Raw genomic sequence first — 17,932 nt, 5'->3', positions numbered from 1 at the left:
AGGCTGGAGCATGTCACCCTCCATACCAACCACAGGCACAAAGTCACCGTGTCCTTTCTGTCACTTGGGCGTGGCATTACCCCCCAGACAGGCAAAGGTGTCTAACCTGCCCTACTCCCTCTGCTTTAGCAAGCTCACCTGCTGCAGGTCCACCAAAGCCCATGTCCCCCTTTCACTGGGGGCAAAGGAGGAAAAGGCGCTTTCCAGTCCAAAGCCATGCATGGGCACACAATCTCTTTCTAGGTGGGAAGCACAAAGAAAGACAACAAGACAGAAGTGCAATGCTTGCGTGTGCCACACACTGCTTCACTTCTTCCTGGCCCTCCTTTTTACCAATCTGAAGGTAAAAAAGGTTTTGGGAATGAAAAAGCACAAGGTTGAAGAGGGCTGCAGGAAAAGTATGGTAATGCATTCCCTCCATCCATTGGACAGTTTGGCCCGAGAGAGAGCAGTTTTTTTTTGGGGGCCCTGCCACAACCCACAGACACCAGGCTCTGGTAGTCCGATCCCAGTTCCAGCCAGGACAAGGTTCTTGGTCTTTCCCTTCTCAAATCTCAGCACCTGGTTCAGATAAGATGAAGGAGCCTCAGTGCTCACCTCAGAGTCCAGCACTGGGAAACAAGGATCTAACACAAACCTGCCTCCTGCTTTGCCTCTCTCACCACCTCACACACCCAACATACTTTTGACTTCCCTCTTGTGGCAGCTGCCTGGAGGGGTGGCTGCCCCACTTGGAGCTGGCTGCAGAGGTCCCAGCAGGCAGCACAGGCAAGGCTGAGCAGAGGGTAAGCCACCACCTTGGAAAATCACTGTGTGAAAGCCAGCTTAGTAGTGTCTGTTCCCTCCAGGGACAAGAAGGAAGATTTTTAATGACAAGCACTCTAGCTCCCTAGGGATAATCAACACAGGGTTAGCCAGACAAATTAGACAGAAACATTGACTGGTTTGGCCTTAAGTCAAAAAAATATTTAAACAATTCTTGAGAAAGAGAAACAGTAAAGAATGCATTTCATCTGTAAAGCCCCTTCCTCCCACTACAACAGAAGTCTGGTTTAAATTTAATTTCCTAAGAATAAGGAAGTGAGTAAGTCCAGGAGGCAGGCAGGGCAGAAGTTCTGCAGAAGAGCCCCAGCATTCCTATTCCAGCAACACTTTCTTCTCCAGCCCAAGGGAGCAGAAGGGAGAGGCAAATCAGAGGGAGAAGAGAATGGTGGAGCAAATAATGGAGGAGAGAAGGCAACAGGCTGTACTTCAGGAACTGAGAAGCAGATACTGCAGCCATAGACTTACCAAACTCCCGAGAGACAAGGGCCATACCTCAATTGAAAACATCACTGCTGTGCACTAAAATCCCCAAGGATGGTCATGCACGGGGAAGGGCTGGTATCAGAGGAGAGGCTGCTCCCCACTGTGGGAGATAATGAGGTGCAGCCCCAGCAAACATTTTGAAGTGGGGATCTGGTGCTGCCAAAGTACCCACGCAAAGACTGGCTCATCTTTCTGTTCTGTCTCCAGCAAAGCCTGGCACTGGCCTTGGATTATCATCACTGAGACAAGGCAAAGCCAAAAGGTCAAAGAGCAGACCTCAGGCTCCCTCCCCAGAGTAAAAAAGAGAAATGGCTTCTTCCTTCCATACTTGTCTGCTGCTGAATTGCATGAGCTAACACACCTGCTCTCCTCCAGCTGTCCCTGGGAAAAGCATCTTCCCCTTGTGCTGCATCCTCAGTGCTGTGGCTTTCATCTTGCTTAATACAGGCTCCTTTCTCAGCTGGGACACCATTTCTCTATAATCTCTCTACACCCAAGACCTCCACACAGTTGCTCAGCACCAGGACCCCATGACTGTGACAGGAGTTCATTCTGCTACATCAAGAAGTCTGCACTTAAAAAAGCTACAACTTCCCTTTGGGAGAAGAGCATTCTGCCTAGCAAAGTTTGTCTGTCCACCCAGTTCCCAAAGGGGCTTCTCTGCCTGTGGGGAAGACACAACAGAACTGAGAACAATGATTTAAAAAACAAAAAACAATAAAAATAATAACAAAAAAGAGGTTCCTTCAGTTGTTCCAAGCAGGCATTATGGCACACAAGATGTGGAAGGTGCTAAGGTGAACTGCATCTCAATTTGATTAGAAAAGGACATTCATCTTCAATTCTGTTTCAGCCTCAGCCTTATTAGGCAACGAAGTTATTTTCATTGACAATTTTCTCTAGAGAGGGGACTAGGAGGGAAAAAAGAGAGAGAGACGTAGGTAGGAATGAAGCAAAAGGGTGGCACGTGCTGGACAACACGGGACCATGGAGCCCTGATGGAGTTAAGGGCCATGAAAACCTTCCTGCTTTAGAACAGCTGGCCAGAAGGGCCACACTTCTTTGTGCCAACGCTTTCCTCTTTCTCCTCCTCCACATGATTTCTGCTTGGAACATGAGTCAGTCTTTCCACTGCAAGGCTAAGAGAGCAAGTTCATTATGTTTTTCACCCTCTGCCCACTACGACCCAGGCTCTGGGCACCCTGTCAAGCCATCTGCTTAGGAAGGGTGGTGGTAAGGCTGGAGACAAGAATCTGCCTCCTCAGTGAGCTGAATCAATCCAATGCAACAGCAGATCCTCACTGCTCTTGCCTGGCAAACTGCACAGACACCAGCCCAACCAGCTGCAACTAGTGCCCTCCTCTAATTGCCTCTCCTCTCCATGGTCTTGTCCACACGGCCCAGGCTGCAAATGTGGGCTGCACACACTCTCTGGATTGCACGGTGGTCCCCAAACAGTCTCTCGGCCCCAGGGAGAAACTGCCCATGGCCTGTTTCTTCATGAGCTCACTCACACCCTAAGGGCAGACAGATGGATCCTATGCCTTGACAGGCTTTGTTTTCCCCCAACAATCAGGACTTTGCCCTTCCTCTTCTCCCTTTTATTACCCCATGGTCAGAAGGAATAGTCAGCACATGTAAGCAGCAGCCCTGCTGCAGGCACAGCCTATGGGGCTCTAGAGGCAGCCAGTGAGGCATGCAGCTGTCCCACATGTGTAGCACTGCTGTGCAGAGCCAATGCTCTCCCTGGTCCTCTCCTATGAATTTCCCAACAAGTCATCCATGTCAAGACTGAGATCACAGCTTCTGCAAGCACACACAGCCAAACCCCACTAGGTCCTCTCCCCCCTCCCCCTGCCCCCCAAATACTGGTAGCAAACACCCAGGTGCACACCAAACCCATGCATGTGAGCACTCATGCACACAAGCAACCATGCACTTGCAGACATACACTCCCACCATCTGAGTGCCCTGCAGCCTATCCCAGCTCCAACAGAAGCACATACTGCAGGGAAGATGCTTTGGCTTCTGCAGGACAAGTCCATGCAGTGTTGCAAGGGCAGGGGAGGAAAATGAGCAGAAAAAACCCTCAAAACCCAGCTTTCTCCTCTGCTTCCTATCTGCCTGCTCCAGGATTGGTGGAGTACTGGGGCAAGATCCAGCCCAGGATAGATGCATTATGCCTGTGCAGGGGACTGCATCTTGGGGAGGATACCTTGGAAGCAAAGGATTTCCCCAAAATACCCTTTGAATATAGAGGTATACAAAAAACCCCACAAAAAACAGCATACTGAGATGCTTTTGCACATTCACTCATCCAAAAAATGCCAATGACACACATCTGCACAAGCAACCACTCAGAAGAGTTTGTGCCTGCTGACTCACACGCTCACTGAATAGCCCAGGCTTGCATCTATGCTTGCTCCAATCCACAGAGGATGAGGGTGGACGGGAACAGCTGCCCTCTCTCCCCATGGGACCCTCCCAGCCTCCCCCAGGGGAAAATCTGCCAGCTGGCTGCAGAGATTCTCTCCAGCCAGCAGGAGAGGTTCAGAAGATACAAGAAAGTCTTTATGCTACTACAGAACAGGTCCCCAGCACCTCTTCCTCCTGTCCAGGCCTCCCTTCATGTGACTGAGGAATTTGGGTTCCCAGGCATCACCCTGGGATGAAGGGAAGAAGAACAGGAAGTGAGGGAGGGCAGAGACCCCAGAAAAATAGCACACCCTGCCCATAAACAAAGGAAACAAAAGAAGAAAAGGAACAGATGAAAAAACCCAAATCTTTCCCTTTGTTGTGAAGTTCTGATTTCCCACCCAAGCCTGAGCCTTGGTGGCCTCACCCAGTACCCTCCGCCTTTCGGTAGGGGTTCTCCAGCAAGTAGCGGAACCGCTGGTAGTTCTTGAGCAGGTACTTGGGAGCATACATCTGCTCCTTGGGGTCGGCAGGAGGATACTCCTGCATAGTACCATCAAACCAGCCACCAGTCCGGATCAGCTCCCGGATATAATTGAGGTCTCGTTTATCCTCATAGTCACCCCAGCGGGGGAAGTCCCCATTCTGGGCTGACACCAGTTTGAAGTAGATCCCCTCTGGGGTGAAACACCAGGAGCAGTGCCAGCCAGCAAAGTGGAGGGGGCTGCCCAGCGACCACTGCACCAGGATGTGTCCTGTGCTGTTCTCATACTGCCGAAACCCAGGCATGGTGTAGTACTCACGGCGTCGCAAACGTATCCCATCGTTAGCATAGACAGCCTGGAGCATCCCCATGGTGCAGCCCGAGACCACCTCCAAGGTGCCCGGCTGCTTCCAGAAGAAGCCATAGAGCGACTTGCGCATGTGAAAGGCGAAGGGCTCCGTCCAGCCATCGTAGAGCTTGAGGAAGAGCACGCCATCGCGGGCTGGGATCTCATCAGCATCATCAATGATGAAGACGTCGTCTGGGCGCAGGTTGCGCAGGCGGGAGATGCCGTCCCGGGTGAGGAAGGTACGCAGGTAATCGTCAGCAATCCAGCCGTCCTGGCGGCCGCCAGGGGGAAAGTGGTCCAGGAAGACGTAGAGCACCTTGGGGCGGATGTAGTCGAAGGAGCCGTTGAGGAGCATCTCGCGGAACTTGAGGGGCCGCGGCTCTCCGTAGGCTGTGAAGTTGGACTCGCACACCACGAAAGCATCCACCACGTCTCCCAGCTCATGGAAGCGGACATCCAGCAGGTCAAACTCATGGTTGACGTTGATAGCATTGATGACCCGCCGGGGGATCTCCCGCGGCACGAGGCGGTCCTTGGTGGGCAGGTTGGAGTACTGGACCACGGTGGGGACCCCGCAGCTGGGGCCGTGCCAGCCCGGCAGACACACACACTCCACCCACTTGCGCCGCTTGGTTCCGCTGGCGCTCAGCGGCTTCCGAGCCGGCCGCCCCGAGGCTGCGCCATCCGCTCGCTCCTCCTGCCGACCTCCCACGGGTGGCTTCTCCAACACCTTGGTGCCTGGCTTAAAGCAAACGCCACCGGCTTTGGTACGGACAAAGTATTCCATTGAGTCTTCTGGCAGGACGAACTCAACCTTGTGCAGCTCTTCGCTGGCTCTGCTGGGAGGCAGGGGCTGGAGCAAGGGGGAGTGGGAGTACAGGGGCGTGCGGAGGAACTCTGCACCCCCTGGCTCAGGGCTGACCTGAGGCGTGACGGGGGCATTGTTCCAGAAGAAGCTGGAGACGAGGTTGGGACTAAGCGAAGCCAGCTCCCTGGGGAAGGTGACATAGGAAAGGGCCTTGAGGAAGTGCAAGAAGGAGATGAGGCAGAGACCAGCCATGCAGAGAGTCAGAAAGAGTTTATGGCGTCTCATCTTCATCCTGTGGAAGAGCCACGAAAAGGAAAGTCACATTCAATAGTTACTGAGGTGCAAAAGTTTACCACCATTAGAAAAACAGGCTGGGGAAGGCAGGAATTCAGCATTCATTTAGAGACTTGACTCCCAAGAACTACACCCCCACCCCCTGCCATCTTCAGTGAGCCTTTTGCTTCAGCTGGGTTACACCAAGCTGAACTTCTGCTAGATCAGTCTCATAAATCCACAAAGACAAGAAAGGCACTGGCAACAGGGTAGAAAGACAGGAAATCCAGAGTAACAGGAATTCATGATCTAGTGAACTCACCACACTTGGCAGATTTGTCCCTATTCACTGATGGGAATTAAATGAATGTAAACCTCCTCAGAGGTGCATCACCAGAGAGGTGGGAGAAAATGAAGAGAGCCGAGAGCAGGAAGGGTGAGAGAACTGGGGGGGGACATGGTTGAAACATGACCGGTGCAAGAGAGGCAGTTTTAAAGGACCAAGATCATTAGTCAGACTGCCAGAGGCAGCCTACACTCTCCAAATCCTTTCAGTGTTTGTTCAACACACACCCTAAAAAACCACCCTTGTTCTCAGGAAATACTACCCAAGTTCACATGGGGGACAGGAAAACAACAATAAAATTAAGATCCTGTCACATTTATTCTTCTCCCACCTGTGATTCTCAAGTCCTCTATATCTCCATATGTTGCCTTTTGCTTTTCATTTTCTGTGGACCAGATGCTGAGGTTTTTCTGCATCTGGATCAAGCTGACAAAAATAAATGCCTAGCTGTCTCTGCCGGTAATACTGTGCCACCATGATGGATCCATGTCAGGCCAGGAAGAAGCCAGTGGTGCAGAGCCCTTCCCTCCAAACAACATGAAATATCGCCTTCCTCCTCCCCTCCTCCAGCCCAGGCAGGGAACACAGAGCTGCTGTCAGGCAGAGGAGTGACTGAAGAATACAATTCAGAAAAAGGACCAAAAAAAAAAAAAAAAAAAGGAAAAGTAGAAAAGATGTTCGCCATCTGCTGTGTAGGAAAAGGCAAGTTGGGGCGAAAATAGGCATGGGAAAAAGGTCATCCTAAAGTCCTTTTCAAGGCAGAGGCTGTCCCAGAGCATGACACCCTGCCTGCAGTGACAGACAAAGAGGCAGAGATCCCCATGCATGCGACACATACCACTTCACCCCCCCTACCTGCTCCATTTTGGTGGCTCTCTCCCTGGTGCAGTCTCCCTTCCAGGGTCAAAGTTCCTGAGAGGCACCATCACTTAAAAGCTTCCACCTGGCACACGGTGGTGCCAGCAACACCTTCCCCGGAGGCAGTCCCTGCTCCTGGGGCTCACGGGGGAGCTGCCCCACACATGGCTGTCCCAAGGGCTCCTCAAGGCTGACACATGGGGGCAGAAGGAAGAAGAACCCAACCTGCTCTCACCACTTCACAGGGCATGAGGTAAAGTACAGCAAGGCATGTTTACTGATTAACTTAAGGAGAATTTCATACTAATGTGAAAAGCCATAAAGCATTTAGACAGATGGCAACCACCCAAAGGAAAACATATCTGGCTCTCCACAGATGGCTCTGACATGGACTCTGGGAGAGGGGTTGTCCACAGTTGTACCTTACAGCTCAGCAATAGCATTTCTGGACACTTGGCAGTCACTTTTTTTAGTAGAAGTCACCATCCACTGACATTGTCCCCAGCGCTCAGGTGGCAGGCCAAGAAGCCCCAGATTAAGCTCTGACTGAAGGACTGCAAGCCTGAAGCTGGTGGAAAAGTTACAGCATGGCCATGGGAGGGGAAAATATTCAAAGAAAAATAAACAAGGAAAAAGGAGAGAGAGCTTGATTCTATTGGTTAATGTTTAGTAGGTGTTTTGATATACTTTGCCACGACACAAGTCAGCAGCAGGGCACGGTGCTGACTCTGGGTGCCACTGGGAGACCATCTTGTTGGGCAGGTGGAAAGGGAGGAAATGGTGGCTCTCCTCAGGGGGCTACGCTAGGGCAGACCCTCAACTCCAGCACCCATCCACCACAGCTCCACAGCCCGACTTCACACGCCTGGTCACAGCCCAGCTAGTGGGAGGTCACCTTTGTGGTGGGCCCAGGCATGATGGGGCTGGATATTCTGTTAAAAGTCATAAAGGATCATCTGGGGGCTTGCTGTCAAGCTTTCTCCATGGGGCAAAACAAGAGACTGCAGAAAACCCCATGAGCATCTCATTGTATCCATGATATATTTTCTTCCTTAAGGCTCTGTTAATGTCTTGCAGAAGCAGCAAGGTCATTTGTAAGGTAGAGGAATACTCAGTGCCTTTTCCTTGCACATCACCAGTTTTTACTCTGTCTTGAAGTGTGGGGAAGAGAAGAGCACAAGGAAGCCAAACCCCCACTAAATTAGCAGGAACTGGCTGTCAGGAGAAAGTGTCCCTCACTGGTAAATGGGTATAGCTTTCTCCAGTCGGGTGCCTGGTGACTTCTCCAAGGCAATACTTCCAGACACCAGGCTGCTCTCTAAGACACTGAAACCTGGGCAAAATGAACAGCTGAGCTGCTCCAAATCACCAGCTGCCAGGAAATGCTGGTTTCACTCTAGCTCCTACAGGACACACAAATGCAGGGCAGCCAGCTTCCTCTGGGCCAGCCCAGGGCTGAAGGAATCACACAAAGGCACATCATCTTTGTCTCAGATGGCCTCGATGCTCTGCATGCCACGGTAAATTCCCCAGACAAAAAGCCGTAACTCTTGACGTGCAACAAACTGCTCCACTTTGAGATGTAGTGTGCCGTGTCAACATAGGAGGACACATGGTTTTAGGAAGCATTGCATATTTTCCTCACTTGACATTTGCATACATCAGTATCTGTCAGGCTCAGCATGTGGCTCTGCAGCTCTTCACCCACGGGCACAACGAGCTCTGCCTCCGTTCCTGCGCAGGGCTGGTGTGCACAGCCCTCCCCGGCAAGCTGGCCCTGCAGTACCCTCTGCTGTTCTGCTGCTGACATGGCCCAGGAGGCAATTTTCACTGCTCAGCTGGCTTTGTTAGGGAGTGGGAACACAAACCCATTTCCTAACCCCTCCTGGAAGAGGGGAAGCAAAGAAGAAAGGTGTGTCCTTTTCAAAATCTCTTCCCTGGGAACCACCTTCATTCTCACATGCCAGGGATTCTTCTGCCAGGGTGTGGAGAACACTCACGCACCCTTGGGTGAGCCAAGATGCTAAATACCATCAGTCATGTATCTGTTCCCATATCCTCTGATCAGCCTGCAGTGAAAGACATGTCTGGTGGCAGCTAGTTGGAGACAAAGGCCAGCAAGGGAGGATTACCCACTCTCCCTATCCAAAACATTAACATGTGGTGGAAATGGGAAAGGAGGTACCTTGCCTGAGGGAGACATCTAAGTTTGTCACAGAAGAGACCAGCTGCTCCAACACAAAGCAGCCATCAGTGACCAGGAACACAGAAAACAGCAAGAAGAGGTATTTATTTCCCTTCTGACAATTTTGACTGAGGAAGGCAAGAAAAAGTCAGCTTTATCTCCAGGAGAGTGATCAAGTTGCTGCCAGGTTTAAAACAGCAGCAAGAAAAGCTTTAATGTTCAAGTAGAAGAAAAAGCCTGAAGTGGTATGGACAGTCAGCTCCATTAAGACAAGCTCTTTAGGGAACGCATAGTTATAAACCACTTTAGCAACACTCAGTCCTGTAAAGACAAGCTGGAAGCTTCTTTTGGTAAGGGATCCCTTTGATATTTCCTTGCTTGAAGTTCTGTCTCTACCATGCAGGGGAAGGGCTTTCAGAAAAGGAGGAAAGCCAGAAGCGTTATGCACATGAGTTATCCCCAGGCACCTCTTACCATTTTAGTGACCAGTTGATTTATACCATCCTGAAATAATATACCTATTTTTCAAGAAGCCAGAGAGCAAGATATGCACTGATAAGAGCTGGCAGTTCACCAGCCTCAATGTTCTCTTCTGGAGAACACTGGCAAGAGGCCACACAACAGGCTGCTGGATACAGGCTACCCTGTCTTGTTAGGGCATGGGACTCAAGACTCCTTAGACCTCTCCCATGGTTACAGGGAAAAAGCAGCTGTGGAGAACAAGTCAGAGCAGAAGCTTCTGGTTCTCCCCTGATACCAAAATGCTCATCTCCTCTGCTTAAAGTTATCCCTCAACACCCATGCAGAAACATATTTGCAGATCACTCAGACACTTCAACACAAAGCAACAATTCAAATTAGAATTGCTTTCGCATGGCAGATTAAAACCCAGTATGACTTCCATCCCCCACTCCACACTGAGGGCCCAACTCTCTCATTGCTCCAGCTAGAGACAAATGGAACAGGCTCCACTAGGTTCTACCTGGCATCCCCAAGCGCAGGAACCACAGCAGGCATCAGAGCCACAGTACCTCTAAACTCTCTAAAAATCTCAAGTTACTTTTGTCCTGCAAACATCCACAGGAGGAGAAACCATAAAACTTAGTATTTGTCAACAATTAAAACAAGCTCAGGGACAGCAGGACTGCGCTTTGCTTAAGGGTAGGAAAAGAACATTATCCTACATTGCAGGAAAATCTGAGAGAAGCAGGACGTACCAGAAGGCAGCGAGGGCTCAGCATCTCTCTCACATGAAGGATGCCACGGTGTTTTTGGGGACTGCAAGCTACAAGGACATCAGCAAGAAGCTCTGGCAGTCACAGCACAAGGTGCTTTGAATGTAAGCAGGTCCGTATCGGCTTCCCTTCAAGTTCCAAGGACAGAATACAACATTCTTCCATGTCCTTCATCAAGAGCTGCTGCCCACAGCACTAATGCAAAACAGCAATACCTCACACTCCGTGTTTCCTTTGCAGCCTCAAGGCATCTGACCACAAGGTGCCACTGACTTGCTGCCAGCCCAAACAGCTGGACTGAGCCATCCAGCAGAGTCACTCTCCAAGCAAGGTCAGGTTGAGGGAGAGCAAGGCTCTGTCCCAAGCACCTTCCCTCCATTTCTGCAGGGAGGTAAGAAGAGTGGTAAGGTAACCACTCAAGAGCACGCCACCATAACTTCCATTTGCCTCCCAGAGCTGCCATCCACGCACCAGTAACAGGTCTCATCAAGTCAGAAAGAAAACCAGATTGAGGAAAAAAGATAGCTAAAGGCTGAATCTACACAAAACTAAGGTGAGGTTGGCCAGGGAAGGGTGACAGCACAGCACAAAGAAAGGCACTACGTTCCCCTTCCCAGGAAGACAGGCACAGGATGTACATGTTAACCACAAGCCTCCAGATTGTGTGCAAGACCTTGTTAAGTCTCAACAGACCTGCAGCATCTACAGTCAAAACCCAAACAAACCAGGTGTCTCTTTTGTGCATTCTTCTAGGAGACCCAAGTGCCCCACAGCAGCAGCTACTATCTGCTGCACACAGAAACTAAGATGAATGCAACACAAAGCCTCCAGCTTTTTCAGCGCTGTGGCTGCTCACATCTTCACCACTGCAAGCACAGTACCTCCAGACTCCACACCTTCCATGGGCTTTCACTGTTTCACCGTTCTCTCAAGTGTCTTGTCCTGCTCTTCAGTGGACTAAGCCTTGGTTATTTTAGATGCCACACCTCCAGTCGCAGCGACACAGCTGCAACCTGTCAGACAATGCAGCTCTTAACCCTCTCTACAGAACACATGGCACCTGGAGATAAAGTGGTCTTTGTTGACAGGATTTTGTCTCAAGACTCATCTTCCAGAAGTCAGCAGAACAGACCAGCACCTGAAGACCTTCAGAGTCCATTATAAAACCTTCCACTCAAACAGACTGTTCTTACTGTAGCTACCATATTACTAATAGCAGCATAATTATATAATTCCCCAACCCCCAGTTTAAAAGAAGATCTCAGAGAAGACTAGAAAACTCTAGTGAAATCCAGTAATGACCTAAAGACACCAATTTAATTTTATCCAAGAAGTACTTGAACGTCACAAGGGTGCAGTACTGCATGCTAAAGGAAACTAAGCTGGATTTCCAACTCCACTGGAATCTATCAAATATTCTTCTCAGTATCCTTCAGATATGCTGGGCTCCCTTGTAGCTAATCTCCTCTCTCCAGTTAAATCCAGTCTCACCATAGGAATTTCCACAGCTTCAGAGATGCTTCTGCACACTCTAATCCTTCACAGGCTCTCAGAAGGCGCACCTTTAATTTCTCAGCGTCACTAGTCTAAGTGCTCTTTCCGCTAAAGGAGAAGCGGCATCTCTCTCCCTCGCTTCTGCCTGATATCCTGGAAGGATACTCTTCCTCAACCCTGCTTATTGCCTCCTCAAAACATCTGGTTCCACGAAGTCTGCTGTGATGGCCCTGGAGATTGCGTCACCACTTGGCTCCAAGGTTGGGCCTCTCTGGACATCAGAGGGTGAGCTGAGGCATTGCTCATTGCACTCACCCAGGATGCGAGGCCCTTTTCCCAGACAAACACGGGACTGCTGCTGCTCCAGCAGCACAGCAGTCAGTCACTGCAAAACGGAGCTGGTTAGGACTTCTGCTTATTGATTTTGGTATCTTACAGGGAAGGAATGCTCCATCATGAGGAATAGGAAAGGGAAAAGGGACAACACTACACAAAAAAGCAACTTACGTCTTCAGACAGACCGTGGGGTAATCAAAGAAATATGCAAGATCTCCCTGCTAGTCTTGATGCCTTGCAGAGAGTGACAGGTCAAAAGCATGTTGTCCCAGGACAAAATCAAATCATGCTTCCAGAGATTTCAAGTAAGGCATGTGACAACAGAGGCTGTTGTGTCAGAGGTTCTCCTCCCTCCCTCACCACCATCACAGCTTACCCATCCCTCAGTTGTCAGTTGTATGAACCCAAGTTGTCAATCACATGAAAGTCTGCTTTTACAGCCATATCAGCAGCAGATCTAACTGGGTTAAAAATAAAGTTGAAGAAAATGCCTAGGCATGGGAACAAGCAGCTGACCAGCAGAAACTTTCAAATTATTTCACCAGTTCACTTCTGATCAGAACATGTAGATGTAGATACATCCTCAGACACTCAAAATTACAGGACTGTAGGCACTGTTCATCTAACCAAATCTCCAACAAGGTGCCCTTTCAACCACCATAAGCTCACTAATTCTTCCCAGCAGCATCAGAGAAAGAGCACATCTCAAGGAGGCAACTGGAAGAACCAGCAGCAGCAGGTAACTGCTTCCAGTGCAGATCCTGGCAGGCACTCCATGTAGGCCAAGCAAGTGGAGTACAAGCCACAAATCCTGAGAACAGCTCCAAGATGAACAGTCCAGATTATCCTCAGGCCTGCGGGTCCACGGGTGAAGAGCACGTGGCAGACACGCCAGATGAGGCACACAAACCCTGTGCAAAGGAAGCAGGAGAATCCCTGGGACTGTGTGACAGCCCAAGCAACAGGGAGATGCAGGTTGTACAGCTCAGAGGAAGGTGAAGTGGGTGCCCTGTGGGCCTGGAGCGAGGCACTTAAAAGAGGAAGAAGGCAAGAAACACTTGATGCCATGGTGATGGGTGAAGTGCACAGACCCACGCAGGCAGGAGAAACCACGTTAACTCCAGCTATTTTTGAAGCGGGTGGCAGTTGTTTGTGCACGCCCAGGATAAAAGCTCTCCAAGATGGATTGAGGAGGGGCATAATTAAGCCCCAGGAAGACAATAAACAAAGCAAGGCCATGGAATAGCAGCAAGATCCTAGCGGCCAGGAGAAGAGCTGGCCCTCCATCCCCACCCTCTTCCCTCCCCCATCCATCACCAACTACTTGGGGTTTGGCAGTGTGCTCACTTTCCCACAGCCAGCAGCATCAGAGAAAGAGCACATCTCAAGGAGGCAACTGGAAGAACCAGCAGCAGCAGGTAACTGCTTCCAGTGCAGATCCTGGCAGGCACTCCATGTAGGCCAAGCAAGTGGAGTACAAGCCACAAATCCTGAGAACAGCTCCAAGATGAACAGTCCAGATTATCCTCAGGCCTGCGGGTCCACGGGTGAAGAGCACGTGGCAGACACGCCAGATGAGGCACACAAACCCTGTGCAAAGGAAGCAGGAGAATCCCTGGGACTGTGTGACAGCCCAAGCAACAGGGAGATGCAGGTTGTACAGCTCAGAGGAAGGTGAAGTGGGTGCCCTGTGGGCCTGGAGCGAGGCACTTAAAAGAGGAAGAAGGCAAGAAACACTTGATGCCATGGTGATGGGTGAAGTGCACAGACCCACGCAGGCAGGAGAAACCACGTTAACTCCAGCTATTTTTGAAGCGGGTGGCAGTTGTTTGTGCACGCCCAGGATAAAAGCTCTCCAAGATGGATTGAGGAGGGGCATAATTAAGCCCCAGGAAGACAATAAACAAAGCAAGGCCATGGAATAGCAGCAAGATCCTAGCGGCCAGGAGAAGAGCTGGCCCTCCATCCCCACCCTCTTCCCTCCCCCATCCATCACCAACTACTTGGGGTTTGGCAGTGTGCTCACTTTCCCACAGTAGCCGATCTATTACTGTTTGGAAGAGCCTCTTCCTTCCCCTCCTCCCCTCCTTTTCAGGCCACAGGGGTCCTGCTTGGCAGCCCCCGGATCCCCCTCTACTCTGAATATCTGGTGACCAGCCAATCCCATGCAAAGAGCATTAACCCCTCTTCACCAGGAACAGCCGGAGAAACCTGACTCCATGCTGAGAGGTTTCTCCAGGGTGTCTCTCCCTCCTCTCCTCCCCTTCCCCAACCCCCCGCTGCTCATTCTCCAGCCTTTTTTCCCCCCCCTTTCCTTTCATTTCTCAAAAACTAACTCCAGCCCAGGGAGTAGTCACATCTTTCTGAGAATGTTACACAAGCCCATGGGAATTTTTCTTGGACCATGAACAGACCCTTATTTATTTGTCTCTTCTGCCTTTGTTCTTCATTTCCTCTTTCAAGACTTAGGCAAGACCTCAACACAGTGCTGCCTGGATCCCCTGCTGCCACTTCACTTTGTTATTATTTTCAGAAAGAAAGTGCTGATAGGCAGAGAGCTCTTCAATGCCTTGCCCCAAGGCAGGAGTAAGTCAGCCCAGACTCCCACCTCTGGGGTGGACAAAGGGCATGAGCTCAGGGGCTCTGGCTTGCAGAGAAAACCCCCTGCTTATGTTATCCTTCTAACTGCAGCATCACAGACCCTCAGATTAAATCCCCACGAATCAATTCCGCAGTCACAGCTCTATGCCGGTAACAGGCATATGGTGCCATGAAAAGGGGCAGTTTCCCAGAATGAAATCAAAAGCCTCCTAATGCACTTAACTCAGGGTCACATAAATCTCTCTTCTGCCTCCCACAGACAACTGGACCTTGTTTACAGGCATTGCAGCAGGCCTGGGTCTCAACAATATGTTTACTACTTCTGCGCAAACATTCCCTTTCACTAAGCAAAACAGTACCCTGATCTTTAGAATTATCTGAGCAGAAACAACAGGGAGCAGGTCTGTGGGGAAAGAGGGAGAAAGTCTGTGTTCATCACCGAAATCAAATGCCATCCCACACATCACACAGACTTTGTGAAGACAAGTGGTCCCCTTCTTGCTTTAGGTTGCATTATTTCTTGAGCAGAATGAGGAGGAATTTTGTGTTTAACCAGTTGCTGATGCCCCTGACAAGAGGCAAAACCATTTGATGAAAGAATGGGGTATTTTCAGGCTGAAGAGCCCAAGAAGCAGGCCAGGGCAAGGTGGGACAGCACAGCTTGTTCAGGGAATATACAGTGATTGTCTGTTCAACTCTGCCCCAAATACAAAAGCCGTAAGTGGAAACTGCAAATAAAAACAGGGAAGCTGAGCATTTCTGCTCAACTGTACAACAGACAGAGCAGTTTACTACCACAATCACTTGATTACAGGCCAGGTTTCTTTCCTTCTCCACCCTCAGCCATTTTCCTCCCCTTTCAGGTCTTCAGTAACACAAACATTTACATTGAACTGTATTTCTGAGAAGTCAGCTGCTACAAAGAGGTCAAAAAGGAAGGAAAGGAGAAAGACAGAACGAATGTGTAAGCACATTATGAAAATTGGTATTGAACATGAAGGATGTGTAGTGCAGAGGGGAGCTGTGGTCACGCTGAAGTCAACAGGACAAGCAGGGCAGAAGCAGGATGGCCCACCTGTGTGGTACAGCAACGTGATGCAGTGAGGCACAGGGACAAAGGGCATTAGGCTCATACATAGCTGGGCTACCCAGCTCATCTTCATGATGTTCCACTGCTGCAAGAGCCTGTGACAAACTACCCCAGACTCCCTCTGCCCTCAGTTGGTTTCTCTTCAGGGTTTGATCACTGAGAAATGATGAGAATTTCAGCTGCACAGTTTGCTACTCAACCACCAGATCTATCCAGTGCTCAGGTCCTGATGATCTTATGTAAAGTCCAATGGACATGTCATGACAAATCTAAAAAACACTTTGGCGAGACAAGATGAGCCTTTGAAAGAAAAAAAATGCTTTCATGCATCTAAATATTTTAGAGAACAGTGCAGAAGATCCCTGCCCCCAACCCACAACACAGCACTGAAATTGAGTCAGGGACCAAATCCAAGCACCAGATTCACTGTCTCCAGCTTGACACAGTCTCTCGAGTACAAAGACAAGGCTCTGAACTCAGGAGCCTCTCGCACAGTCCCAAGCCAGGGAGATGCTCAGCAGTATCACACACCTGAGTGATGCAGAAACCAGAACTGCATTTTCAAGGCAGTTCAGCTGCACAGAGCCATATGTAAACAAACACGGGAAGAAAGGAAGCCCACAGGACATCCTCATCACTAAGTGATAGACTCTGGATGCCTGACAAACTCCCCTTCCCTCCCCCCCAGTGCTCACGGGAAGCGAGAAGACTCTGTTCCAGAGCACAACTGCACTATAAATAATTCAAGAGACTGCTAAATTATGCAAAAGCTATCCCATCGTCCCCCCCGGCCAAGCTGAATGCAGGTGTGGTCAACCCTTCCTCCAGAAGTTGCTGCTAGATAGGGATTCTGAGGCCACAGAGGCTTTGTGCCAATAGCACATATCTGAGAGCACATCGGCCACTTGCTCACAGCCAGGCCTGCACCGAGCCACGGCACGACAGGAGGTATTTGGGGACACAGGGCTGATGGGGAAACAGCAGCTCCTTTAACCCACCTCTTCTCCAGAGACCTCACATGGCCCCACGAGCAAATGTAGAAAATCATGTCCCTTTCAAGCAAGGCTGCTCAGTCAGTCTTGCCTCCATAGATCGGATTAGCTGGCAAAAGCTGCAGCTGGACAGCACTGGCACAGCAAGGCAGGGAAGAAAGGACTGCTGGAGCAGGTGGGAAGGAGAAAAGGGAACAAAATAAACTCTGGAGCGGTAAAGAAGGAACAGTTTTGCTAGCACAAATAATGCACAGGGAAGGCTGAGCTAAAAGCAGAAAGAAACACGGTCTGCTCTGCTGCCCCAATCTTCTGCCTTCGGGAGATCCTGCTTCCCTGAATATCAGGGCTTCCAAAGTTTCCCTTGGAAATGGGGTCATTAAGCAACGGAGTGCAGCTCACACTGATCACTCCAGGGCATCGCTCTCCTCATTTACCCTGCCCTTTGCTCTGCCTCAGAGCCAGCCCTCACGCTACAAGCTCCATGAAAACACAACTTCCTCACACACAACTTCCTCACACACAGTGAGCACCATGCACGCTCAGCCCCTACACAGACAAATCAGTCTTCCAAAACCCTACCTTTCCTAGCTGCTGCAGCCTCCAAGATCTGTCCGTGCCCAACATGCTCAGCCTGCACAGGCCTCCATCCTCCTCCTTTTCCCTGCTGCCCAGCTAGAGGTATTTGTGTTAGAGGAAGGAACTGAAAGCACTAGCGTAGCCCTCTTCAGCCTCAGCACAACCCACTTAAAATCTCAGGGCTCTAGCTTACCTTCCCCTTCTTTCTTAAAGGGCTCAGCATCTAGGAGAGAGACTCCCTTTCAAGACTCTTTTCCATGCTCTCTCCCTGGCTTTCTGTTCAGTTCCAGTATCTGCATGCCAGAACAGGGGATCCCAAGGCAGATAGAGCCGGCGTAGCAGATAGCTGCACTTAGATCACAGGTTTCACAGCTGCGAAGCCGCTATGCAGCGGGGCTGATTTGCATTAGTCTTTCAGGTGTGCTCCAAATCTGCTTGCTGCAGCTTTGCCATCATGCAAGAGACACGCAGCAATAGCCCAGGATAAAAATTACCCCAAAGCCTTGAAGAGAGCATGTTTGATTTGGAGTTTGATTCTGCCTGCTAGCCCTAGCCCAGCCTGTATGGATTTATACACCGAGG

The 17,932-nt window shown here is 50.2% G+C and overlaps 1 protein-coding gene across 1 annotated transcript in view; it reads right to left on the bottom strand.

The window, feature by feature from the left end:
- Positions 1-17,474, bottom strand: part of MGAT3 (mannosyl (beta-1,4-)-glycoprotein beta-1,4-N-acetylglucosaminyltransferase) — an 18,523-nt gene extending 1,049 nt beyond the window's left edge. The window contains exons 1-2 of the mRNA XM_017737878.1: positions 17,354-17,474; positions 1-5,656 (exon numbers count right to left, since the gene is read on the bottom strand). The exon at positions 1-5,656 is cut by the window's left edge and continues 1,049 nt beyond it. Coding sequence (XP_017593367.1) covers positions 4,147-5,655 — 1,509 coding nt within the window. The 5' untranslated portion in view covers position 5,656; positions 17,354-17,474 and the 3' untranslated portion in view covers positions 1-4,146. The remainder of the gene's footprint in view (positions 5,657-17,353) is intronic.
- Between the last annotated feature and the right edge of the window lie 458 nt (positions 17,475-17,932).

This window comes from Corvus brachyrhynchos, unplaced genomic scaffold (genome assembly GCF_000691975.1).
Source record: "Corvus brachyrhynchos isolate BGI_N302 unplaced genomic scaffold, ASM69197v1 scaffold56, whole genome shotgun sequence".
Lineage (NCBI taxonomy): Eukaryota > Metazoa > Chordata > Aves > Passeriformes > Corvidae > Corvus > Corvus brachyrhynchos.
The sequence above is the reverse complement of the archived record's forward strand: the minus strand, read 5'-3'. Positions and strand labels throughout refer to the sequence as shown.